General features: G+C 42.1%; 1 protein-coding gene across 2 annotated transcripts in view; it reads right to left on the reverse strand.

The window, feature by feature from the left end:
• Window positions 1-26,660, reverse strand: part of EGFLAM (EGF like, fibronectin type III and laminin G domains) — a 78,653-nt gene that overhangs the window by 30,730 nt on the left and 21,263 nt on the right. For both annotated transcript variants that reach the window (XM_037374022.1, XM_037374021.1), the window contains exons 4-11: window positions 25,165-25,191; window positions 20,656-20,773; window positions 20,256-20,391; window positions 13,949-14,115; window positions 5,391-5,506; window positions 4,793-5,129; window positions 2,250-2,350; window positions 878-978 (exon numbers count right to left, since the gene is read on the reverse strand). In XM_037374022.1, coding sequence (XP_037229919.1) covers window positions 878-978; window positions 2,250-2,350; window positions 4,793-5,129; window positions 5,391-5,506; window positions 13,949-14,115; window positions 20,256-20,391; window positions 20,656-20,773; window positions 25,165-25,191 — 1,103 coding nt within the window. The remainder of the gene's footprint in view (window positions 1-877; window positions 979-2,249; window positions 2,351-4,792; window positions 5,130-5,390; window positions 5,507-13,948; window positions 14,116-20,255; window positions 20,392-20,655; window positions 20,774-25,164; window positions 25,192-26,660) is intronic.

Here is a 26,660-nt window from a genome sequence, read left to right on the forward strand (position 1 = left end):
TCTGTTCTAAGTCTCAAACTTCATTATCTGTCTTTCTCCCATGGAGAAGATTTTGCATTCTCTGGCCACACCAAGTGCATTGCAAAGCTTGCCAACAGCTGAAACTGTTTCAGGATGGAGGGTATTACAATCTGAGTTCCTGCTATCACAGTAATTTCTCTTGGGAATTTCTCTAGCTCCCTGGTAAAAGGCAGCACTGTATCAATAACTCTGTGATTCTATATGAAGCTCCGTACTGATTAAGAAAGAGACCTCCAGGAGCACCTCTGTGGAGCTGGATGTGGAGCATTTTCTGACTGCTGTTCAGTGCAGGTGAACAGAAACAGAACTAGGGCACATCACCCACTTTGTTAGTCCCCACTTTCAGAGGACTCACCCTCCCAAGTAAGGAGATCCTTGAGATACTCTTTCACATGCTTCATATCTATGGGACTGCAAGAAACTCCCTCCGTCTTCAATTAAAATACCTGCAAATCTTATCTAAACAAGGGATACAGGATGAAGTTCCAGGCCCTTTGCTGGAATTAAAGTTATGATTTTGCTACATTATTTGCAGGCCCTTTTGCTGTGAAGAAAAAAAGCATTGACTATGTACAGCTCAATACACCATAATCTTAACAAATACCGTGGCTCACTGGCATTCCTGATAACATAGCAATGAACCCCAGACTAATGCCTTGAAGAAAACTGAATTCAGCAGGGCACATGTCCACACACTAAAGAAGGCTAAGAGAAAAAAATGTTGAAGAATACGGTCCTTTTCGTGCACTGCATGGGGAAGGAGTCGAAGACACAGCAGATATTTATCAAATATAGCAGTACCAGGAGGCAGCAATCGCCGCTTCTCTTTACACCTGGTGTAGGGTGGAGGTTTTACCTGAACTGGAGGCTACGCCGGATGATTGCCAGAGATATAAAATCACCACGGCCGTGTTCATTTTCTCCACAGTATAGCAGCAAACCATCTTCTGATTCTGCCTGCAATCATTGCATCAACATAAAAAATCAAAGTCCAAGCCTCAGAGTAACAGATAAAAGCAAGCAGCATTGGGGGATTTTTCTCCAGATAAGGGACAGCATTTTTCAAATGGGGTTTTTAACTTGCAGGATCAGAAATTGCTGATCAGTTTTGAATACTGCATTTGAAGAATCCAGAAAAACATTGCTTTAATGTTTAAGGGGTTTAAGAACATCTATTTACAGTATGATACTACCATACTTAAAAACAAGCCTGAAAGCATTACAGACTGTCAGACGTGTCCCATATGGGACCTCTGAGCACAAAGTCTAACAAGGATGTCCTAGGAAGCCTGTTTAGTGTAGACACATATCTTACTGCACATGAATACACACACCCTGCTTCACACCTTCAGTGATCCTGACACTTTTCAAGCCGAACAACCTGTGCAGGCAGGATTCCTCCATATGTGCACGGCAGCTGACACAGCGGCTTTTCGCAGCCATCCTGCATTTTACACTGACAAATCGCCAGAGAAGTGTTAGTTCACTGCGTGAGGCCACAGACTGCTGCTCCTCTGGTGACAGTCTCACTCCTAGGCTGTGAGGCTGGCAAGTCTGCCTCTCGTGGGAGCAGGGACGCATCCGAGAGCTCGGCCACCCTCCCTATAGGCATCCCTACCAGTTCTGTCCATAATACACAGACTGCATTAACACAAGTCACTGTGGGATGTACCCCATAACTTCAGACATGTAGTTTAAGTAGTCCAGTATCTTGCATGTATTGGTAGCTAGTGCCCCAAACTTCAGGGGTGGAAAATAAATCTTGCAGGGTTAGAAAGTAACTCTGAATACAGGGCAGTACCCTAGTCAGTACAAGATCACAGTTCCTTATATGCAGAGATACTTCAAGCCACTTCCAAACTGTAATTCACAAAAAATTCCAGGTATACTTCAGCCTGTAGCTTATTCACAGAGCTCTAACCTTGCCAACATATGTTGTTACTGGTCTGCAACATCAGTACTGCTAGTTCCAGGGATCCTGTCATGCGTTGCCTACCAACAATGGGTGTAAATACTTAAGCTCAGTTTACCAACTTCATCTGCATTCACTGAAGGTGAAGCCAGATCTTTAGAGATGAAGATTATGCATAGGCTCAATTTATAAGTATATCTTATAAATTGAATTATAAGCTATACTGAAGCTAAGTTTTTGTTCCACTGTACAAAGCATCAAAATAAGCAAATAAGATTTAAAGCTCCTATGTGAGCTTGGAATTGCTTAAACTTACCCTGAATTCAAGGGTAATTTGAAATGTCTGATAGGAGTTTTTAAGTGGTTCAAAGGTGATGTATGAGTAGCCAGAGAACTGAGGATACTGGATAATAATATCTGAAAAACAAAGACAGAAGCAAGTTTTCTTTCATATAAAAATGGATATACACATTTAGCACTAGATAACACCAGGCAGAGCTCCTCCAGAGACAACCATTAGTCAGCAGCAGCCAACAATCAGTTAACTATGTCCTCCCACCACCTTTCATAACTAATTCCTTTATTCCCAAGGACCTGGTGGACTTGGAAAGAAACAGGGTATGCGGGGCCAAATACTGCTCAACAGTTTAATCACTGACTTCAGTGGAACCCTCTCCAGATTTTCGTCCTTGTTACAGAAGACAGAAACCATCAACTTTATATTTATCTTCTTCTGAGAATTCATTGAACACAAAGACAACAAAGTAATTTTCTGTTTTGTGGGACAATAAAAACATATGCTGGCAATGCAGCCAGACTCTACACCGCATTAGTCACTGCTGCTCCATAGCTGCTGCATCCAGCATCTGGAGAATCCTTGGATGGCTGATAAGAGCCCAGCTTCTTCCAACATTTCCCTCAGGCCAGCTCAAGGCAGAAGCTAAACGGAGCAATGGGGAGAAGAGAGTCCCTGCAAAGCATCTCTCCATCACTGTCTGCAATGGTGGTCCTTCACATTGCTCTTGTCAGCCGGCATTATCAATCCTCACCCCCTGTAGTCTTATGCACCCTGGCTTCAGCACAGGAAAAGAAAACCAGAGGGATGTCTTACTGCTACCTTTGCAGCTCATTTTCCTAAGAAGCTCTGAGGACAGACACAATTTCAGGCCTGAATTCTTATTTTTGCAGTGGATCTAAGTCTAATCAGGAAGGAAGGATTTTTGCTATTTAAATACTGACTAGGTTTTTCTTGAATATTTGGATCTGGATACAGATCTCAGCTTTTTTGTTTGCAAGACATACATTTTAGGCTGTGGTGAAGAGAACGGATGCTATAAACCTGAATGCAACCACAGCAGACGGCAGTTAACTCATGCCCTGATCACAAACAGAGCTGACTGGACCAGAGCTCCATGCAGCTGCTGATGGCAAAGAAAAGACTGTTTTCATTCAGATTAATATATTGTTTAATAATATTGACTGCTGTGAAGAAATTCAGAACAAGGGAATATTGGTACATGATGCTACTGCTTACCAAGGAATAGTGTGCTGCCTTGTTAAAAATAGTGGGTTTGGCCTGATGTTTGCGAACCTGCTCTACAAGTTGTATACAGCTGTCAGTTCAAATAAATCTTTGACTTTTCACACTTGATCAAGGCCAAAAATCACATCTGCAGCTGTTCCATGTGACTGAGTCACAACAGACTGTTTTCAGAATGAGCTTTCTTTACTCCAGCACCCGGAGGGGAAGATCAAACACCCTTGGTGTCTGTATCCCCAGTGCACAACACTGCATCATGAATGCCTAACACTAGCCTTCAGAAGAAATGTGTGTCCCTGATGCTCTGCTGTGCGGCAGGGCCTTGGCAGGTCAGATCAGCATGCAGAGTGACAGATCAGCTCGCTCTTAGCTGGTAGGACAGCACCACTACAAGCAATGGGACACCTTGTTTGCACAAGCTCTGGCAGTCACCTGAGCCCTTGGCCACCAAACCAGAAGAAAAATTGCTCCCGTGGTGGGGAAAGCAAGTTGACTGGCCCACCAGGTGATCAGCTCAGTGTCAGACCCAGTGCCAGGGCAAGGTTAGGTCTGCAGAGAGGACAGGAGAGTGGCAAGGGAGGGAGAAGCTGATGGCCTCCTTCAGCTCAGCAAGCCCTTTCTCTGGCTCAGGTACCCTGCCGGGAGGTGAGAAGATAAGTGGCAAGTCCTGATGGCAAGTCCTGACGGAGACAACACCACCTCCTCACATTGACCCAAGCTTCAGGTCATACTTTCTGAACTGGGAAGGAGTATTGTTCCTCCCTTGCCCCACAACTCCAGAATTTCTGCCCTGCAGACCATGGGGAAAAGCCTCCTCTGGAGATGGTTTTACTGTGAGGGCTCTGTCTCACATCCCTGCTGCAGGATCAGCATCATCCAATGGACCACACTGGGAATGCGGGTGATTCAGGGCTTCAGCTGCAGGCAAAAGGTAACGGTCAAAGAGGGGTTGAATGTCCTTGCTGGAGGATGTGGATGCTATGGCTGGACTCTGCCAGGCCTGGGTGCCTACCAACACACCTGTCCCCATCACCAACCCACTCCTAGGTGGCGGGAGGAGAATTAACCTCCCCTGTGCACTTTCACATGGGATCTGCATTCAGCTTTATTAAAGAATGACTTCTTCATGCCCAGCTGAGGAAAGAGAAGCAAAGGGGCTGATGTCTGAACTGGGATGTAGAATCTGTTGTGTTGCTGTCCTTAGGGGTCCATTAAGCCCAGCTGGCTATTCCCGAAGTGCACTTTGGTCAGTTCATTGCACAGCCACTCCTTGCCCCAGGCAAAGAGAAGCCAGCAGCAGTGGGCACACAGAAACCTACCTTCTGTACATGTCTCTCCTCCTTTTCCCAAGTTGCAGTGGCAGCGTGAGCCACCACGGTCATAGTCGTTGATGCAAAAGCTGTCTGCAGAACAGATGGTCTCATCGCAGGAAAGATCAAAGAAGCGTGCGGCAGAAGACATGCTGCCCCGCCTTGCTGCCCGAGCTGTAGTTGCCCTCGGTGTAGTTGAAGGTCGTGTGGTGGTGGGAGTGGAAGTAGTGGGCTCAGAAGTTGTTGTAAGGACCCGTGACAGGAGCCTGGAACTAGACCCTGGTGGGACCTTAGTTTCAACCAGAAATTTTCTGTTGCCTCCTTTAATAGCAGGAAGCGGTCTGAGCTGAAAGAAAATACAGAAACAAAAACTCGGTAAAACCTAAAGTGGAAATGTTAGGTAAAACCTAAAGCTATGGAAATGAAATTAATACCTTCTAAGATACAGATCCAAGGCAACTCATCCTCACCAAAGAAAAAGAGACAACCACATCATTACATCTAAGCACACAATATCAGATACTAAACTTCCTGACAAGAACGGACACTTTAAAATATCAAAACTATAAAGAAAAAAGAAATGCCAAAGTGAAATCTTGAAATTTACCTCCTCTATGTAAATGTCGTAGTCTGAGTCATCAATATCAAATCCATCATCATCACCAGTCACTGTGTCCGTGATATACTGATGGCCATAGCTTCCACTTCCTAACTCCTCAGAGCCTAAAAAGACACAACTGGCACATTGACTTCATTTATTTTTTTTCTTGCTACACACAGCAACTTAGGTCTTTACCACCCCCTGATTCACCACAATGAAATCTGAAGTGGTGTTAATGTTCATACTGTACAGACGATGCAAGTGTCAGCCTGGAGATGGGAGACGCTGTCCAAGTGATACACACGTAATTTAAAACAAAGTGAAGACCTTAATTTAGTCACTTATAAGTGACTAAACAAACCAAGCAGGCAAAGCTCAGCTCTCCCACTGCAAACTGACTTTTATCCATGATTCTTCCAGGACAACAGCTCTGAACTTTTTTGGTGTGGACAACATTTTAATAACTGAATTGGTTTTAGATCAAACTTTTCCCTTTTATAAATAATACAGTCCCATATTTGCCCTACTGGCCACCAAATAACTGGCAGAGCAGACAAAATGCATCCAGGTCGGGCTTTTCTGGCACACTCTGCTTATGACTGGCTGCAATGCTCCTGAAATTAGCATCCTAAGTGTATTTTTAGGCTTTCTTTTAAAATGCAATTTAGCACCTAAAAAAAAAAAAAGACACATGCACAAACATAACTTTTTTTTCATGTGCAGAATCTGCTTCTGCCTCTCCCTGGACCGCTGAACCGCGCGGTGAAGGACTCTGGGCTGGGAACAGACAGTTTAGATGGTAAGAGGGTCCTCGCAGAAAATATCTGTGTTTTCTGCACTGTACATAGCAAATTCTTCTTGAACTATGGATTATGCTTTTTAGTTATTAAAATTTACCAGAAGTCATGAAGAAAGATAATACAGGTAACTGCATCACTATCATTACTTGTCACTTCAGCAAGGATAAGAATAGACAGACATTAGATAATCATTAAAACAACTGACTTCTCACATTTGCCTTTTCCATAAAATATTTTGTGATCACTTAAAAAAAGCGCAGGTAACCTTTACTTTACACAGCCTCTGTGTGAGCTGACCATATTTTGGCAGCCACAAGCTGCACGTATTTCCTAGTAAGTTATCAGGTCCTTCACACAGCAACATGCAGAGATGCAAAGACTTGCTAGGCAGTGGCTGTCTGCAGAAAGGAGACCTGACAGCCCAGGAAATGCTGCTTGATGGTTGTGAGAGCTTCACTGCCACCACTGAACTACCCAACAGAGGCATCGAAAGCTAACGAGACTCAGCAGAGTTTCAGAGGGAGCAGTGTGGGCGCAGTGCTATCAGGCATTTGAGCCAGTCTAACTGGGGTCAGGATCTCCCACCTCGGTGGAGAATAAAGGAAAAATATCTCACTGATCTGATTCAGGCAGGAGAGCACTTGTCTAGATCTTTTTGTACTGTCTCCTCCTTTGCTGGGACTGCAACCCAGAAATCCTGGCAGACAGTTATGAAACCATGCATACGTGCACCAGACACGAATGCATGCCTGGCTGGCTAACTGGCTACCCACCGTATGTTCTGTGGGAGTTGCTTATGAACAGGCTTTACATATGACATCAGCATACAGAAAAATAAGAGGTAAATGGTAGAGGTAATGAGGCGTACACAGCTGCAACAAAAACAGCATGCTAGACTGGGAGAGAATGTGTACAAGCCTTTCCCCTCTAACACGTATACTTAATGATCTGTAAATAATACAATTTAACTGTATATTAAACAGAAGTATTAAGCACAGAGTCCTACCAACTGAGCTAAGCAGAGCACCGATAGCTTTACAGCTGGTAATGAGATGAGGCCAACCAGACAAACTACATCCAGATTATTTCTGCTAGTTGTGATTACACAGGCAAAGGATTATTCTTGGAGAAACCAACTGCACATTTATGGACTGGTCCCAATCCTGCATTCATCAGAATAAATTCCATCACATGGAAAACGATAGGTATTATCAAAAGGTGGGCAAAACCTTTTCCTCCTAGTATTCACTTGTATAGTCACTCAGGTTAATCACCACAAAAGGATGAATTTACTCCAGGTAGAAAGGTAGGAAGAATAAAGTAGAGTAGAATAGCATAGCATAGCATAGAATAGAACAGAATAGACTGGACTAGACTAGACTAGACTAGAATAGTTCAGTTGGAAGGGACCTAAAATGATCACCTAGTTCAACTGCAAGGTTGACCTCTTACATCCATCACTGCAATAAAATCTTATTCTTTGACAACAGTGATTTTATAAGACGTGCATTTCTACTAACGAATGTAACTGTGCAAAATTTCAAACATAAGCATTATACATATGACTTCCAGTTTTACAGAAATTAAGCGAACAAAGTAGAGCGCAGCACTAACTCAGCTTCCCAGGAGATGCAGCAACTTTCAGTTTACTGGAATACTGTTGCTTTTAAGTCAGGTTTGCAATATTATTTATTGCCTTTATATTGTGTGTCTGAAACTATTTCAGAACTAGTTCAGTTCTTCTAACAGATGAAACTGTAATTTACCTAAGAGTAACAGAAGCCATAAAGATAAGTTAGGAAAAAGAAAGAAAAAATAGCAATCATGTGTCAGGGAAAACAATCTAATCTGTATACAAACAACCTGTGATACACAAACTCCATTTTCTAATTTAGAAGTCACAAACTAGAAAATAAGTGTCTGTTGTAGTTCAAATTCTACCACACTTTTTCTCTTCTCAAGCAAACTTTCTATTGGCTTAATTCGGTTTAGGTTCAATAAGGATGACAGGAATTAAGCCATACAGAGAATGAAGTATCTTTATATTCACACAAAGGAAATACTGGGTCTTGGATTCCCATTCAGATACATACACTTTCTTACATGTATAGACATGATTTTAATGCCATGCCAATTTTACAGAGGTGTAACTCCTGACTGGAGTAGAGTTATCACTAAACTACATCAATAGCCAAGAGCATGCAACAAGACTAGGAGAAAGGCAGTTCCCCAAGCAGAATATGTGCCTCTTTCATCTGGCAAACCAAAATGTTCCATGCTTTTGCAACAGAAGACCTTAGAGGAAGAAATGTACCTGCTATTTTAAACCAGGGAATATTTGGTTGTAGACCAGTAAAGTATGGTTTATTGTGGCTGGTAGAAATGACCGCTCTGAGACCCTTCTTCAAAGACCTTCCCAGAAGAAGTGTAACTTCCTAATATCCAGAGGTCTCCAGCACGGCCACAGATCACCATTTTGTTCCTTCCTGGCTCCATCTGAGTTTCAGCCAGCACATGCTACATTACTCTACCTGCTGATCTGTGAGCAGTTTTGGTAACACATAATGCACCTGGGAGCAATGAAGTCATGGAGATGTACTCTCTGCTAACTACACCCGAATTTATACCAGTGAGTACACACACAAATGCACAAATGACGAGATCATCTAACAGCCTGCTGGCTTCTCAGTTGCCTTGCTCTTCCCTACATTTGGTGTTTGCTTACTGGGTATGACATGATAGTCACATGCAACATGATGCAATAAAACTGCAAAACAAACAGAAAGTAGAGAAGATAACAGGACTTTTAAAGAAACCCACACACAAGCTCATTAAAAGCTGTTTTGTTTTGGTGTTGTTTTGGTGGAGAGCAACAAACAACACTGTGTGGTTTTGGTGTGCTGTTTTGGTGGAGAGCTCATCTCATAATGGGTGGCAAATCAGGGACAATAAAGCAAAGTGGTACTCTGCAAATACCAAAATAATGACTACAGAGATTATAAGCATGCTATATTTCATTAAACCAGTATTTCGGTGTACACGGAGATGAAGCCTGTTTAAGACACTCTACCAGGTCCTATAATCCTGTCTTACAATTAGTCGGAAAACCTGTGGGGGGTCGCGAACTTTAGACAGCTTCTTTCCAAATGATCAGGGATTTAGTTATACCAAAGAAATCTTTCTCAAAACAAACACAAAGCCACACAAACTTTTGCTTTGCTGATCAGGTGGCCCCCAGCATACTGATCAGGAGGCACGGGAGGGTGTAGGAAGTAGACCACCAGGCACTGCAGTGCAGGGAGATTGAATGGAAGTGTTAAAAGACTGATCACCTTCATTCAGAACCCCTCACAGGTCTACAACCAAAATACATCAGGGGCATTTAATCTAGTTTTATTCTTGTCAGTGACTCACAGTGAGGCACTGCATATCGCTTGGCCCATCTCTTGCTTTTTGTCCCCGTCCCTATAAATACAAACGCTGACTTTGTAAAGCCTTTGGAGATCTGTGGGAAACAGTTCTGTGGAAAGCCTCTATTTGCTGTCTCCAGGACACATCACCATCATTCACATCAAGGTTTGGGCCCGAGGGACTGCCCTTTTCCTGTGCCTGAGCCTCAGCTGACACATGCAAGCACCATGCAGAGTATTTAAGCACCTGCGCCAATGCCTTGCTCATTATGAGTCTGCTGGTGACAGCCAGGACCAGAGGAAGGGATCTACCCCGATTAAGCAGCCACTCTTGTCACATTTGCTGCGGAGACAAGCAGGAGGGTATTTTTAACAGGAGACGCTTCCTCTGTTGGTCTGGCAAAGCCCAAGGCTGGTGACCTTCCAGGCACAGTGCAAACCCCATCTGTTTCCCCAGGAGACAAAGGATATTTAAGCAATGCAGGTGATGACACTTTGTTTGTTTGATTTGTTGGGATAGTTTATTTTGTTGTTGCTAAACTGGATATGTACAATCTTTTGTTTTCAAGTAAATTGTCCATGACACATTGAAAGATTTGATAGAGCAAAAACCCAAACACATAAGTGAAATATCCATAATCTGCATTTTTAATTAAGAAAGGCAACAAAAATTGATTTATTACATCATTTCCCTTTAGGAGAAAAAAAAAAAAAAAAGAAACCAAATAGATCAGAACCCTTGGGGAGACTTGCCTTCTCTTTCCTCCCTGAAAATGGAGCAATGTAACAAAAACCAAGGATGCATTTTTTACTAGTTAAGGCACGTGTAACTGCTTATAATCAAGGCCACATGTTCTATTTGCAAAGACCTTGGGAGGTCTGTCACATTAGGTGATACTGTCAGCCACCCTTCAGAAGAACATTTTAGCAAACAAAGACAACCGTTTCTTATGCTGACATGAAACAATGCAGTCAGGAGTACTGCAAAGCCAGCCACCTTTTAAAACCAAAATGAGACAATTACATGTGAGAATGAGATAAACCCCAGCAGAAAACATCCCCAAGTAGCATGGACTGTGTCTGCAGGATTCATCTCTGTCTCAGCCTGCCTAGAAGGTCCACTGTATCAGAGGTAACACTGGGAATTTGTTCTTCAGTTAAAACAAGCATCAGAAACACATAATTTTAAAATAAGCATAAAATCCCAGGATATACAAGCATAAAGCTGCAATTTTTTAAAAGCCAAACACACTAGGGACCTTAGTGCCAGCACTATGTGGGCTAAATGTAAGGAGGCAGATACTGTATGAACTCTGCCAGCTTCCTAAGATATTTCAGGTATTTCTGAGGAATACACAGTCAGTCAGAAAATAGCATCAAATATCTGTGGCATGCTTCACTGTTTACATGGGAGGAGGAACTGTGGTAATAATGAAGACAGTAATTCCTGTGATGTGCACCCTGAAGAGCAAAGATGCTTCAGTTTCATGCCAACTGTCATGAAACTCTTCCAGCAACAATAGGTGGGTAAAAGGTGTCTGCTGACACTTTGAAAGAGCTGGGCATCTGGTGCCACATGAGATGCATTACGGTACTTGAGACATCCCCAGAGGACTGTCAGGTGTCTGGGAGATGCCTGAGAAGTGCATGCCCTCCTGCCGTGAACAGCTGAAAACCACAGGACCTAGAGGTCCTTAAATCCACCAAATATCTACACCTGAGCGAGCAACTGAAGTGAATGCTTAACTGGGCCAAAGAAGGTAACTCCTGGCTTTCTGGCTATTAGAAGGGGGGAGGCACCTGCAGATACATCATGTGAACTGGGAGTGAGTTTTACTTGAGCATAGCATGCATTTGTTCGTTACATGAATCTGGTCAATGATTTAAATCACTCTTCAGGGTTTTTTTAGTGTTTTGGGGGAAAATAAATCTTTAGGCTATGCACAACTTCAATCAAGAACATTTTTTCACAACCGAAGTTTGGCTTTTAGTAGCACAATGTGCTTCTGTATTTGGTTAACCTCAAACCCAGTTTGTTAGACAGACATTGCAAGCAAAGCCAAGTGAGAGCTGCTACACTCAGTTATACTCTTGCTTCTAGAAAGCTGCAGAACTTACTTCTAAAGGCATGCATCCTCTGTCACCTTTGAACATCACTCATTGCTCTGCAAAAAGGTGATTGTGAAGACAGGTACCTGCGGGATAACACAGGCTTCCATGCATAGTGGCTACTGCAGCCTTTAAGCCTATTTACAAAATCCATCCTGGAAACCAAGAGCAGACTGGCAAAGGAACCACATTTGCATTTGCCAGAGGGCCCAGAGCCTGCCCCAGTAGCACAAAGCTCAAGTGACTTGGTGCAGGGCTGGAGCACATCACAGGCATGACGTGGCCCCAAGCTGGCGGAGCTCTGTCCACTCATGGAGGGTCTCCACCAAGCACTGCCAGCTCCTTGGTGCAGGGGGACCAAGCTCTCAGTCACAGCTGCACCCGTGTGCCTACCATGGACCAGCACAGGGGTTTTGAGCCTATTTAGAGAGCAGTGCAACAGGCATAATACGTTCACTATTCAGGCACAGAGAATCAAGCTCATGCCCCCTACGCATCTCTCCAGAAATCAGCATTTACATACACTGGGTGTGAATTTGATTCCAAGCTCTACTGACAAAAACCCATGGTTCAGAGCCATCTCAACAGGTCTCTGCAGAACAGGCAGTTTCCAAAGATCAAGTGCCTTTCCTAGAGTACTGCAGCAATAAGTGCAGCATGAAGACTACTCCATCCTTATTAACAGTGGTAAACACTTCATCTTTTCTGACCAAAGAATGCAGCCACTCATATCCAAAGATAAACTGGACAGTGAGGAGCACACAAGTATGCCTGAGGCAGCAGGAGCTGAGTCTGGAGGATCCAGGGGCCAAGGAACCCCAGAGTATGTGGCACCTCAATGTTTTTCAAAAGCATTTGTTTCAGAAGTTAAAACTTACAGGTTCAGCAGTCATAACAAACTTCCTGGAAACCGTTCAAGGGATTTATGACAAAAGGGAAACAAGAATGGAAACCACTACATAACAGTCAATGAAAACAAGGGATTCCAAGATAGGGAGGCAATTTAGAAATAACTCCTTAGCAGGTTAGATTGGTGGATCACTAAGGAGGTGGTCCATGTTTCCACTGCTTGTAAATTCTTCTTGCAGAGTGCACAATCCTACCTGAATACCAGCTGCTCATTTTCTACCAGTTAATTAAAGATTATTTGCAGTGGAGCATGCAGATGAGAAAAGGAAATAAAACAGGTTTTTTGCTCTTTTTTACAGTTCATTAATCTGCTAAAATTATATGCAGGTATCTTCTCGTGTGGTATTCTGTCCCCTATAAATGACTCCAGAACTGGAACTTAAAAAAGTACTGAAACCCTTTAAACACAGTAAAAAGTTTGGAACATTAAGGATATAGCTCAGTTAGTCCCCATACCCTGCCAGCCTTGGCTCTGCCTCCTGCATCGACTCAGTGGCAACAGATGTGATTTGTACAATTTCACATGTGCTCTGTGTCGGCTTGGTTGGGATTCTCACATACAGCTATGACTCTGGGGGTGATGAGGAGCGATAGCACCTCCAAGTCAGCCCACAGAGACTCTAGCACTGACAGAGGATTATATCCCAAGGAAGGCCATCAGCAGATGTGCACAGGACCTGTCCCTTATTGCAGTGTGCATGGCCTACATTGCTGTACAAATGTACACTATAATAGTTAACAAGCTGTGATTATTCAAGTATGTTTGAATGCATTTTCACATAAATTTTTTGCTATGCAGTTTTTTGATCAAAAAGATATTCTCACTTCTTCATATCATCATTTCTACAATTGTGCTTAATAGTTGTAAGAGCCTTACTCCTCAGAAAACAGTATAGAATTGCTTTGGTCTTCGCAAGTTGTTTAAATTATAAATGTAATACATAAGGTTTAGATTCAAAGAACAGAAAAAAAAATATGAACAATAGACTCATCTCTCTCATTTCTCCCCATGATATTCATTTATCAGTTCTGCATGAAACTAGCACAAAAGTCAGTAAGTAGTGATCCAAGAATATCTGGCAATGACCTCCAGAGCAGAGAAATGGCATGAGAGCACTTCTCCCTCGTGCTTTTCAAATCTTTGATTGTGGCTTGACTTTCACAGGATGCTGCAAGCTCTATGGACAGGATGCAGGGATGTCAGACTGGGGGTGCCTGTGCTTGGAGAGTGACGCTTCCCACCAGTAGCCCTCCATGGGCTACCGCAGATACACTTTATTTACAGATATATTTTATTTTTATACAGTTTTAACTACAAAAAGGTGGTTCTACTCACTGAACATTCGGATGACATCACTTGGGGCACTGGCAGGGCTGGATCCATAGGAGTTTGTTGCTCGGACGGCAAACTGATACTTGGTGTTTGGGACAAGTCCTTTGAGAACCATGGACTCCATCTGGATCTGCTGTCTTATTACCGTCCAATTGCTGTCAAGGTCTGGCCTTCAAGATCAAACAAAGCCAAGATCATAAATAATTAAAGTTGGCTTTATAAATTAATTGCCTCTAAATTATCCTGGGAAATAGGCAAAATAAATGAGATATAAGCCTATTAAATGATCACTGAAATCATTCGCTTTTAAGAGGCCGGACTATGCAACCATTCGTTACTAAGCTGCAAAGCCTGTGATATCAAAATTATACAGTGATACAAAAACAATATTCAGATGTTGCTTATAAAGCCAAAGAGGTAGCTTAGAGGATGGTTTGAATAATCAGGTTCTGTTTATCTGTCTTCATGGATTTGGGGGTTGCAGTTCTCAAGTGGAGGTATATTACTTGCAGTTCTCAATCCCCTATTTGGCTCTATAAAGCAGTATTTCACACACCAAAAAAAAACCAACACCCTCAAAAAAAAAAAACAAAACCCAAAACAGAACAATAATGCAGAGAACCTGGCCTACGTATGTGGATTTTGCCACAAAATTTCCATGTCTGCCTCTGGACAATGTGTGTGGTTAACTCCTGATTCATACTGGAAGCCAGCTGCCAATAAATGCTTGCTCTAAGGGCCATTATAATCCATCTTAAATCAGTACAAAAGTTCGGTCTCAAATGTTTAAGTTCATATGCAGAGGGACACTGGAAAAGGGAGGGCTACTTCAAATACTTTCAGAGAGTATTCTGATGCTTTCACACCATTTATACTCCCTCTAGAAGTGGTGTCTTCTTACTAAAGAGAGAACAGAATGAGAAAGTAAATAAACACAAACAAAATTAAAATGTAAATGTTAAGTCTAGGCCACCCAAAGTATTCAAATTGAAGCCTATGAAAGTAAAATAGGGACAGAAATTACTTTCAGAGAAAATTATTCCAGTGTCCTTTTCTAAGATGTCCTTGTGATATTTATTACAGGAAATAACCTCCAAGTGCTCCCTTAATCTACCAGTGTTTACATAGGACTAGCTGCAAATGTCTCCAGCAGTCTTCCAATGAAAATTATAGCACAAGGCAGGCATCTTGCATTTGTTTATTTACAGCTGGAAGGAAATGCCAAAGCTAATGTATGTTTTCTTTTACCAGCCAATACAAGATTTATCGATCACTGAGCTTTCATTGCTTTGTGCCAGCCGGGCAAGCGCAGTGACAAAGCAGCAGCTCCCAGCTGCCTGGCTCCCATGCACAACAGCACACAGGATGTGAACATTTCATTGTCTTGCTAAAAATAAAAGTAAAATCAGACAAATGCACAAGATGTAAATGACAACTGAACAGACCATCTTAAGCCACCCTCCACCACCACTTCCTCATAGACAGGAGGGCATTTATTTTGGCTACTCTTTCATTGTTTCCCTTCTTCAAGGTTTGATGCCTGGGCCAAAATGAAAATATATAGTGTTTTCCAAATGAAAGCCGTTAACATCGCTTCCTTCCACATGCTTGTTTAGTAATGTTTTTAATTTTCCTGGACACATCTCCTTCTGGCTCCAATTCCAGTCCAAGGAATTCCTGCTAGCTCAAGAGCTGCCTCACAGTCTCTTTGCAACAGACCCTGCCAATGTCTGCACTCAAATGGAAACACACACCTCTGACAGAGGGACGCCAAGGAGGTATTGCACTCTACATAGATGTAGAAGGTAACACAAACTGTAGACCAGCTTCGCCTCTGCTGACTCCCTCTCGCAAGACTTCCTTCTGCAGAAGTGAATAATGAAGGAAATGTCTGCAAACCAGTAACTATGTGCAGCTGAAGGAGAGGGACAGAGGAAGATATATCACTTGACCTTTGCTACTTCTCCAGAACATTCTCTCTGTGAACAAATAGGTACAAGATGAAAAAATGGCGAACAGATGGGGAGAGGAACACAACAAACTCAGCTGGTGACTGTGTCCAGGGCTAGCCAGCTCCTGTGTTTTCTAAACTGGGAATGTTGGCTTAAAACTTTCTCCATGGTCCTTTCCTGCATCAAATTTCAGCTTGTGTCAACTTTTACACCGGAAGGGCTCATTTGGATACCACTTTTCCTATCTTTCTGCAGCGCTACATTCCCCAGCACAGGTCTCTGCCCTCGCAGGGCGGCTCCAGACATTGAATCTGTGCATGAGGGAACCAGACAACTTCCATGGGCATTTTCCGCTCTTGAAGTTACAGCTGTACATCTGCAACATACAATGCCATGCAGTAATAATCTGCCCAGTGACAAAGTCCACATTTTTAAGATAATAAACATACAGGTAAAGTCAATAGGACTGGATGGATATAAACCAAAGGCAGAATTCTGCCCCAAACATACCCAAAACATGTGGATTATCACTTTACATTGTAATCTGGGGACTGATTCAGCTTAAGAAAGGAAACCTTTCTGATGCAGAGGACAGCAATTTTATACTCACTTGAGCTTGCTCTTAAAATCATCTGGAAATTATTTAACAGAGTGAAGCACCTGCTAGCAATCCAATTTGGATAAAGTTTTTGATTGTTCTTTCCTGCTGTTTGTACTCAAGTGGCAAATTTATCTCTACAAATTTTTGTAAAAAATATTCCCACAAATAATAAATATGGTGACAAGTACAACACATTCTTTTTCACTACGGAGAAGACTCACCGTAGAAAATAATGCACTATAGGATATTATTTTTAGTAATTATTATTATTATTAGCATTATTGTGACATTTTGTGTGATTATTTCTATGAACTATATCAATCAACATGCCAGGTCAACTCTAAGAAAATGAAAAGTAGATAATTTTCTAATCTCATTCTTTTGCTAAATATTCCCCTGATGCTGTCTAACATTGTTAAGCACACTTCCTCTTTAATTTATACATCTTCCACTCCTCTTCCTTCATTAATTACCTTTTCAAGGATTTAATGCTCACAAACAGTGAGGAAAATGTTGAGGCAGATAAACCTGTTTCATGCATTAATCAGGAAAACAGTATTAAAAGTGTTTTTGCTGGACATCAGAGGGTGTCTCCCCAGTCAGATCTGTTGTTTCAGGTTTTTTACAAACAAAAGCAAATACGATTGCCTAGTTCAGTGTAGTGCCAGGGACAAATAATTCAACACAGAACGTATTTAGGGATACATCTTTTTGGGGGGCAAGGCTTCAAACTAATCAAGAAACCTGGCCACAACACTATGCTGAACCTGTTCCACCCTAACATCTGCATACTGATATTTCTCCCCAGTTTTATCAGCAGAACCTGCCCAGTTCATTGTAGTTGAAGTTTCGCGCTACTACCAAAACACTGAAAAACTTTCCCTTTATGTCAGTATTAATATTGAAAGTTGTTGACTTCATCTATGTATCTAGGAGATGAAGAGGAAGTGACCTCATCTTTTTAGGGCACACACTGCTGGAACACATCTGTAGATGCTAGCTGACTACAAAAATTTGGATAGGTTAGTTTCCAAGTTTAGAAGATTGGGTAGGCATCCAACAGATTAAGGATTTGAGTATTTGGAGTATTTGGGTGAAAATATCCAAGACATTTTTGAGAACTAATTTTTCATAGTACCTTTAGGAAAAACACCCAAACTAGTATGTTTAAGTCCAGGGTCTCACTTTGGAGGCTTTCATAAGAATGTTGTTTGTCATAAAGTATTTCCCAGCATAAACCAACAGACTATTTACACTGATCCTGCAAGCTTACACACACACCATCAGCTGTTCTGGATGTAACACGTTCTTGTACACATTCCCTATGAACTGTGCAGTGAACAGTGAGACCTACATTTGCCCTCCTGATTTTTAGCATTTAGACAAGTTGGGATTATGGTTTCCTAAGCATCTCCTTATAGTCAACAGCAGATCTCAGTCTGAGTTAGCCCAGCTCATCCTATATCTGAAAGGGCCTGCATCCTTCCACTGCCTATAGTGAACCAAAAGGTCCCAAGGGAAACCCAAGCAAGTGCCTAAGTTAGGCCCAAATTTAGACCCCGAGCAGAAGCAGAGTGAAGGTTAGCTCTGATTCCGATTATAGTACAGGCAAACAATTAATGTATTGAATTTTCATGAGGTTTTAAACCTCCGTATCACAGTTGAGCAAATGCAAAGAGTGGTTTTTCCTAATCTCAGTCCTTACCATGGGTTTTCTAGGGTTAAAGTCAAGAAGTTAGCTCTAAGGGGATGGAAATTATTTAAACAATGTCATAGTGTTTAGACATTTGTGCTGCACCCAAGAGAAATTACACATTTGAATAAGAAAGTAATTAATGTTGCAAAAGCACGGGATAATATTGTATTTCTTTGACATTCTAAATTTTACTTGCACTGTTTTGTTCCGGTTTTACATTGGTTTAATGTAACAGCTTTAACTCATGTCAATACGTTTTACAGTAGTTAAAACTATATGCAGCAAAGACAATGAAGCTTAAACTTAAATCTTTACCTCTAACTGCCATTAGGGCTCATGGCTCATTGAACTCTCTGCAAACATATAATCAAAATTCCAAGTCTAAGAGACTATAATCCCAAAATTAACAAAAAACCTTTCAGTTTAGCTTTAAACTGCAAACTAAACAATGTAATCAAAACATTGTGCTGTTAGCAAGTTCTTTCCCAAAGTCTAAAACCCATGAAACACTGAAATTTCAATTAATCACATCTTTTGACTTAAACAGTGAAGGCAGCTTTCCACTCCCTGGCTGAACAAAAACATTCAAGGGTGCATTTTCAATGCATCAGATGGAGACAATGGTACCCACCTTTTCCATTAGCAAGCCCCTCATGCTATGAGGGGTTGTACATAAACCTGCAGGCTCCACTTTCCAGCAAAAGGACAAAGGTGACAGTAGTGTTTTTGCCAGAAAATCCCTTCCCCACTGACCAAGCAAATGAGCAAGAAGAGACGGGGAGAAGAGGGAAAGGCTCAGATAATGATTGTGTTCAAAAAATAGGAAAGTTTCATGGTAATGCTACAGTTGAGTTTACATGATGGCCATAACGTATCTTCAGCCCTCATGTCCTGCCTCCCAGTGCAATGAACGCTGGATGGCTTCCCACCAAGTATGAGACATGCTGATTCAAAGTGCAAGGTGAATTCACAAGGAGGCTTTCAGCCAGGGGATTCTTTTCTTCCATGTAACTGAGATTCTTTTCTACATCAGTATCTTTTACATTGAAATCACACTTTGAGCACCGAAAACCAATTGTTCCTTCTGTCTGTTTCAACAACAGTTCCTTTTAAAAAAATCAATGTGTTTTTCTGAAGAATGATTTTTTGACCTTTACAGTTTGGAGTAGTGAAAGAAGCAATTCTCTCTTCTTATCCAGGAACCTGAACTAAGACCTGTCATCAAGTGTCAACCCAAAGGATTAAACTTCCAAAGGTTGAATTTTGCATTCACTGTAATGGTAAATACAGGCACAAGCAAATGAAAATAAATAGATTTCTAAGCACATACTAGCTTATACAAGCATACGAACAGTCAGGTATGAATACTTGTTTGTGCATGCAGATATAATCACCTCCTCCTGACCCTTCATACGCTTTTTATAAAAGCAACCTGATGGGCAATTTTTCACAGTTCAGTTTTATTACTGCAAATTTCAGAGAGTCCAACATAAGAAAAGAAAAAAAAGCCCCACCAACACCCCATCTACCCTAGAAAAATCTAAACTGAAAGGCCAGAATTTCCTGTAAACTTGATTAGCATTAGGATAACAAAGCAAGTCTGAGTCCTGCAAGCTCAAGACCCAAAAGTCTTTCGTCAGGTAAAACTGCCCAGCATACTGGATTTGCAGTTCTCAGATTATTTCCTATATCAGACCAGGGTACTCCTGCTCAAGGGAAATACTCTGCCACACACGCTTTTCTCAACAGCATCTGATGACAGGAGAAACTTCAAACTTCATTCACCCAGGCCTTTATCAGAGGGAACAGATCAAATGAGACCTTATTTTCTTCAATCAGAAGGTACAACCTATTGATAATTTTATAAATCAGGTTATTTCTGGTTTTGTCTTTAAATTTTTATGACAATTCAACACACATTGAGAGAAAAATTAAGTGTACTATACACAGTAAATAAACAAACCATGAGAAGAATCCATATGCAGTTTAATAGTACAGTTTAAGTAAAAAAAAACCCAAACCCAAAAATAAACTAGTGCACAGACTCCACTGCAAACTTGCCTGATAAACTCCACTGTGTAGTACTGGATGGGAGAACTTCCTTCACTCACTCCGGGCTTCCAGGACAAAGCAACTTCTGAATCAGAAACTACCACGACCTGGGGCTGATAGGGTGGTGCAGGGGGCATGCACTTATCTAAGCCAGAAGAAACGCAAAGGAACAGCATTACAGAAGTAGACGAGCTAATACACACAATAACCTAGCACCCACAGACTTGGGAACCAAACTCATAAGCTTCTCCCCTCAGCTGATGCCCCTCTAAAATCCCATACTTGTGGAAAAATAACGGTGAAATATTACCATACTGCACGTGACAGAGATGTAGGCGCAAGCGATGTGCTGTGTTACAGGTGTGTGCCCTGTCAGTTTTGCCACAGAAAGACATATACTGGGTGTTACCTTGGGATAAGGTTGTCACATCTCTGGGCATGCTGGGTCGTCCTTTCCCTGCCCAGCCATATGCTCCAACACTAACACGGTGTGGAACGCCTGGCTTCAGATCACCGATAACAACTTCCTACCAGAGTCAAGAGGAGACAAGACAAGAACATTGTGAAAGCTCTTCCATGTAACTAAGAACATTGCTGTGAGCTGGGATTTGGGAATCTTACACGGCATTTTCCATGTAACCTCCTAGGAGGACTGTCCCCAGCCCAGCCCAGCGCAGAAGCAACAAACACAAACAGCACCATGTGTTTCCTCTCAAGCTGCAGCTTCACCCCGGGGGAATCCGCAGGGATGACCTGGACCTATTTCTCAGCATAACTCACAAGGTTGCAGATTGTTTGCATTCGCTGTCCGGCTTTTTTCCTGGTGAAGTCAAAGTCACATACTATTCCCTCCCTTGAGCCACTTGCTGGCACTCCATATCAGTCTGGTGCATTTGCTTTTTTTTTGTTGTTGTTTTGTTTTGTTGTTGTTGTTATTGTTGTTGTTTGTTTCTTTGCTTTTGTTTTTCTTTTAAATCCAGAGACCACAGAAGCTCCTGAGAACGAAGCAAGCTGATGCAGTGTGAACTGATGATCTTTAATTTCTCACAGAGTGGAGACCATTCCCATCACCTCTCACAACTTTCCTAGCCCAGCTATTAGCCCTGACCTGAACCCAGCATTTCCCGTATTTGTCCTTCAGCCATAAATACAGAAAGATTAACCCACAGGCAACTACTGTAAGGGTGACGATGCTAACCTACACAAGAAGAGCTTGTGCTGCTGAATACTGTTTAGAGGAGCCTGCTCCAATGTCCAAGAAATTAGCAAATGTCACCAAAAAATTACATTCTAACACGGGCTACTGCACATAGCATGAATCTGCTTCAGACATTTATATCCAGTCTTTAATGGAGCATGTGCGTGTGTGTATAGAAATTCAGTATTCTTTACCTGCAGTCCATCTGTAGAGAGATGTAAATCCAGATTTATGAATTTTGACAGCATATACAAGTAAACAGAAACACCAGGTTCTACAATACAGACCATTTTGGTGTGAAAAAAGGCACTTACAAAAAAATGTTTTACATGGATTTGTCTTCTATTTTTCATTCTCTGATATTAAAAACATTATTCACAGTGCATGTGAAAACGCAGAGATCACCTTTCTCTTCACACTGGAGCAGACTTTAAATTTGCATTTCCAGTTGCAGAAAAACAGTAAACTATCCTTAAATTTTATTAACTGCTAAATTTCCTTACGACAGTATTTTGGACAAAGTCTCCCCCTCTATTCTTCAGGGAACTTATGTTATTACTACAACATTTTTGGCAACACCCTGCCATCTGTCAATTCTCTAGCTGTGGTTTTGGAGCTCCATCATTTCCTATTAACATGCACCACCTGATGATTACCCTGTTTTTCCATCATTCACCCTTGATCTGCTTGAATGATCTGAATTCATCTGAGAGAGACAATAACAACGCTGGAAAAGTAACTGCCCAGACAGAGACAGCAAGGACACGCACACTGAAAGATTTATCTGAGTCTTTCAGTCTTGTAGCTGAAGTGACTGAGATCTTTCAAAATGTGATCTGAAAAGCCAGTTCTGAAAACCCAGCACCTCCTCCCCGTGACAATACTAATGACTCTGCTCCTGCCATTCCATCCTCCATGCCACACTTACTGTCCATCTGTATTTCAGCTGTGTGCATTTCTTCCTGCCTGCATCCCCCTTAATTACATTTATTCTTACGAGAAAAAAGTTCTTCATAATGTGTTCTATTGCTTTCACACTATTCAGGAACCTGGCCTCTGCAGAGAGTGTGATATTGATGCACATGCCTCATATTACTACCTCCAGAATCAAGTCTAGAGTAAACTAAATAGAATGAATCTCATTGACTGCAAGAACCAAGCTCAAAGTCCTAACATCTACTTAGTTATTTAAGTTCAACACGGGTACCCCCAAAACCTCAGCAAAGTGCTCCCTTGCTTGGCTACCTGCCTCCTTCTCCTGGCAATGTCCTCTCCGTGAACACAGCTGTTGGACATACAATGGGTATCTTTGATATCAAATATTTTCTGATCTTCTAGGATCAAGGCATTAGTGAAGATGTAAAGATTTAGGACATCACCAAGCTGCCCTGACTCGTGCAATCTCAGGAATACCCACCTCACAACAGAACACTTTCAAATGAGATTCTGGAGAACAAACACATTTCCTTGTACGCCCCTGTCCGGGAGCCTGGGAGTACCTATTTAATCTTTTTTTTTTTTTTTTTTTTTTTTTTGCTTCCATTTTGAAGAAGGGTCTTTAAACCCAAGTTTTATTCATCCCAGAAGAGACACTGTGGACTCAAAAATAAAGAATTTAGGTAGTATGTGGAAGAGTTAGGCCTCCATCACTTTTTTAGTCTTTCTCTCGACTCAGATTGGCTCTACATTTTGAAGCGTGACACCCCAAATCAGACATCACATTGCTGGTGGGGCTTTACCAGGCACCAACCTCCCTTTTCTGTCTTGCACAACACTCTTGCTGAAACCTTGCAAAGTGACATTTGGTATTTTCATCACAACCCCACATTCTTGAACAGGGTGAAGCAACACAATGCCTTCTCTGTGGCAGAGGAGCCAGATGTACCCAGAAACTGCATATCCCCCCCTGCCCTGCCACACAGATTGCCCTCCCTCCACGTGTGTTGAAACTGTAAGGCTGTGCAGTAAGCCACCTCAAAGAAACGAGGATTACAAAATATTTTCCAAAGAGTATCTGTTTTCTGTTTTGTTTGTGTTTTAATCCAAAAAAACACCAGACCCTGGATTACAGCACAGCTGCAGAAACCGAGCTGGGTTTAGTGGCACTTGATCCCCTGACAGCTCCTTCCCTGCACTACTGGTGTCAGCTGCTCGCTCCTCGTTTTGTACTGGTGTGTTTGGTGATTTGATAGGGAATGCTATTGCTCTCCATAGCTGTATCCCTGACCCAAAACTTCCCACCTTTAAAGTCTACTAATTTTTCTTGCTGTTTTTCTTTTATTATTTGCGCACGACTTCCTGAACATTATGCCCAGTAGAACAAATGCCTTATTAAATTGTACGGCACCTGCACTTCTCCTGGCCGCTCTCACATGTTCTCTATTATAAGATGATATAATACAGCTATGATACCGTATCCCCTTTGCAAATGCACAGGCACATGCACATGCAGAAACAGGCAACGCAGTTCTGCTCTTGCTATGACAGTCTCGCACAGTCCCCGGAGAACGCAGCAGCGTTGTACCTGGCACCAGGAGAGGAGGCTTAGTGACAGAAACATGACCTATGCAGACTTAACCACAAAACTATTGCAGTTTTCTGTTGAGTTTGGTATGAATATAACAGAAAGCATTTCAGAGAAAACACCACTTCCTGAGGATTAATGACAGCTGGGAGCTGATTAATTGCAGTCAGTCGTACTTCTCCCCAAGTACCCCTCAGAAGTGTTATTTTTACCAAGCAAAAAAAAAAAGGCCCAGCATGGAACCTCAACTCTGAAATGCCATAATCCAGACTCAGCTCAGCTGGGACTGAACCAGATAGTCCTGGTTCAAGCACATCCTGAGGTCTCATCTGGGCATCAGCCTCCTACAGTCCAACCAAACTTCTGCATGAGATCCACCAACTTTGTGGGATTTCTCCATTCCTAAAACAGCACTCAGAATGAAAGAAACCAAGGTTTTCAAGAGGCTGATGATGTTGGGAACTTCCGTTAAACACAGAAATCGCTGTGCTTACCCTACCCGAACCCCAGCACCTCCTCCTTGCTCCCCCCTCACAACAAACCCCATCCTTTGCTGACGACAGGAAGCAGACTGGACTGAGTGCAGGACTGGAAATAATTACTCTGAATAATTTACCATCTGCAAAGCCATTACGAGAGCTGGGAGTTTTTTTCAAACCTGTTTTATGCTAGTTGTTAGTCTCCCACTCCTTCCTCCTGGGCAGTGCATGGCTGGCCTCTTCCATCGTTCCTCCTCCTCCTCCTCGGCTCTCACTGGACTGACTTAGGTTTTTCCTCTTCATCCCCTCTTCAGCTGGCAGGCTTTGTTCTTCCCTGCCACTGTGTGTCTGACTGCCCAGCTGCCCCTGTCCCTCTTTAGTCCTCACTGCCTGGATACAGCAGCTCATTTTTTTAGACAAATTTACCCCAGCAAAACAAGACATCTATAGTTTTGATGACTGAGAGAAAAGCTTATCCACTGCTAAAAAGAGAGCTGCTGCACCTACATGTGTCCACCTTCTTCGCCTCCAGATTTTGAGCTTTAGCTGCTATTTGCCACATTTTGACTACAAAAGATCCTCTATACGTGCTAATTAGAATCAACATTTGAGATCAACTTCTGTGTGTGAATCTGTGGAAAGACCAGGTCAGGCACATTCGATTTCATTCATTTGAAATCACAGCTGTGACCAAATTTCATGTGAAGCAATACTTACAAAAATTGCTTGTCCTTCAAGTTGACCCTGGGAAAAAGTGAAACAGGACTTGTTAACGAAATAACACACTAAAAAGTGATGGCAAAAACACATAAATAATGGGTCAGTGAATTAAAACAAGGCCAATACTGCAGCATATAGTAGTCTATGTGGTTATCACTCATTTGTGCCAGTACTGTTCTCCCAGTGAGTCAGAATTACTGCTGTCAGGATAAAGATAAAATCCAATGCCCTAAAATCCAATGTTTGTTCTTTGTGGGCACTACTAGCAAGAATGGTGTGGTTTTTTTAAAAAAAAAAAAACCAAACCAAACAAAACACAACAAAACAAGGAATACGAAGGTAAAGATCAAAGGGAGAAAATAATGGATAAATAAGGAAATAATATATCATGGCAACAATATTCTTTCATTCTCTGTGATACCACAAACCTGCAAGAATCAGAACTGACAACCAGAGTCACAGAAAACTGCAGGAACTCTGAGTATCCCCCTCACACTTCTCCTGGGGAAGGTTTCTGAGCACTGCCCAGAGGGGATCAGGAAATATCAGTGAACTCAGTTTGTTGACCATCACATGGGGAGGCTGAAGGAAGAGGGGTGAGGCAACAAAGGAGAATGAAGATGAGTAGAAGGGAAAGGTGGGAAAAACTGAACTGTGAAGAAGGATCACCAAAGAAAGACTGGAAAGACTGCAATGTCCCCCTGTGCACACACATAAGCCTTGGATTCCTGTGCTAGTAATGTTCCTGTCTCGTGGACAGACAGCCCTTTGCAGGGTGTGCTATGAAACTGATCCCCTCACAGCACCCAACCTTCAACGCTCCTGCACTTTCTGTCCAAGCGGAGGCTGCAAAATCTCTGTTCCTGCCTTGCAGAACTCAAAGACAGCTTCTCTGCAGTAGGGAAGCATCAGCATGTTTTGAGAAAACCCTTTAAAAGCAGACAGTTATTAAAACTACCCAGAAGCACAGAGGAATTCTTCCATCATGGCACTAATTTCTCAGCTGTGCAGAAGAGGATGGGGTAGTGTTCATTCACAAGTGGAAAAGGATGGGGAAATTGGACAGCAAAAGGGAAGGAGGAAAGAGAAAGGGAGAGTGAAATAAAGCAAAGTAAGAAAGCAAAGGAGAGATAAAAGGAGAAACAGAACTAAAGGAAAGGGGTGAGATAGGAGGTGAGGAGGAAAAGTAGTGCTTTCAAGAACAAAAAAACCCAGAAGTTGAGGAAGTCTTCCAGGGGATGAACTTGGACAAGTTGCACTAGTGTACAACTAAAGCAGCACTATTAAACATTAAGTTCTGTATTTCAGGAGGCCACAGTCTCACACAGAGACAAAAATACACTGGAAACTCTGTGTTTCCTTTAACTCGCAAACTTACCTGTGTCAGACACTACAATACACATACACTGATACTGCATCTCTGTGCATAGTCACGTAATTCCCCTTCCATGTGTGGAAGTGCACAGAAAATGCATATTCAAAATCAAAATTTC

Source organism: Falco rusticolus, chromosome Z (genome assembly GCF_015220075.1).
Source record: "Falco rusticolus isolate bFalRus1 chromosome Z, bFalRus1.pri, whole genome shotgun sequence".
Lineage (NCBI taxonomy): Eukaryota > Metazoa > Chordata > Aves > Falconiformes > Falconidae > Falco > Falco rusticolus.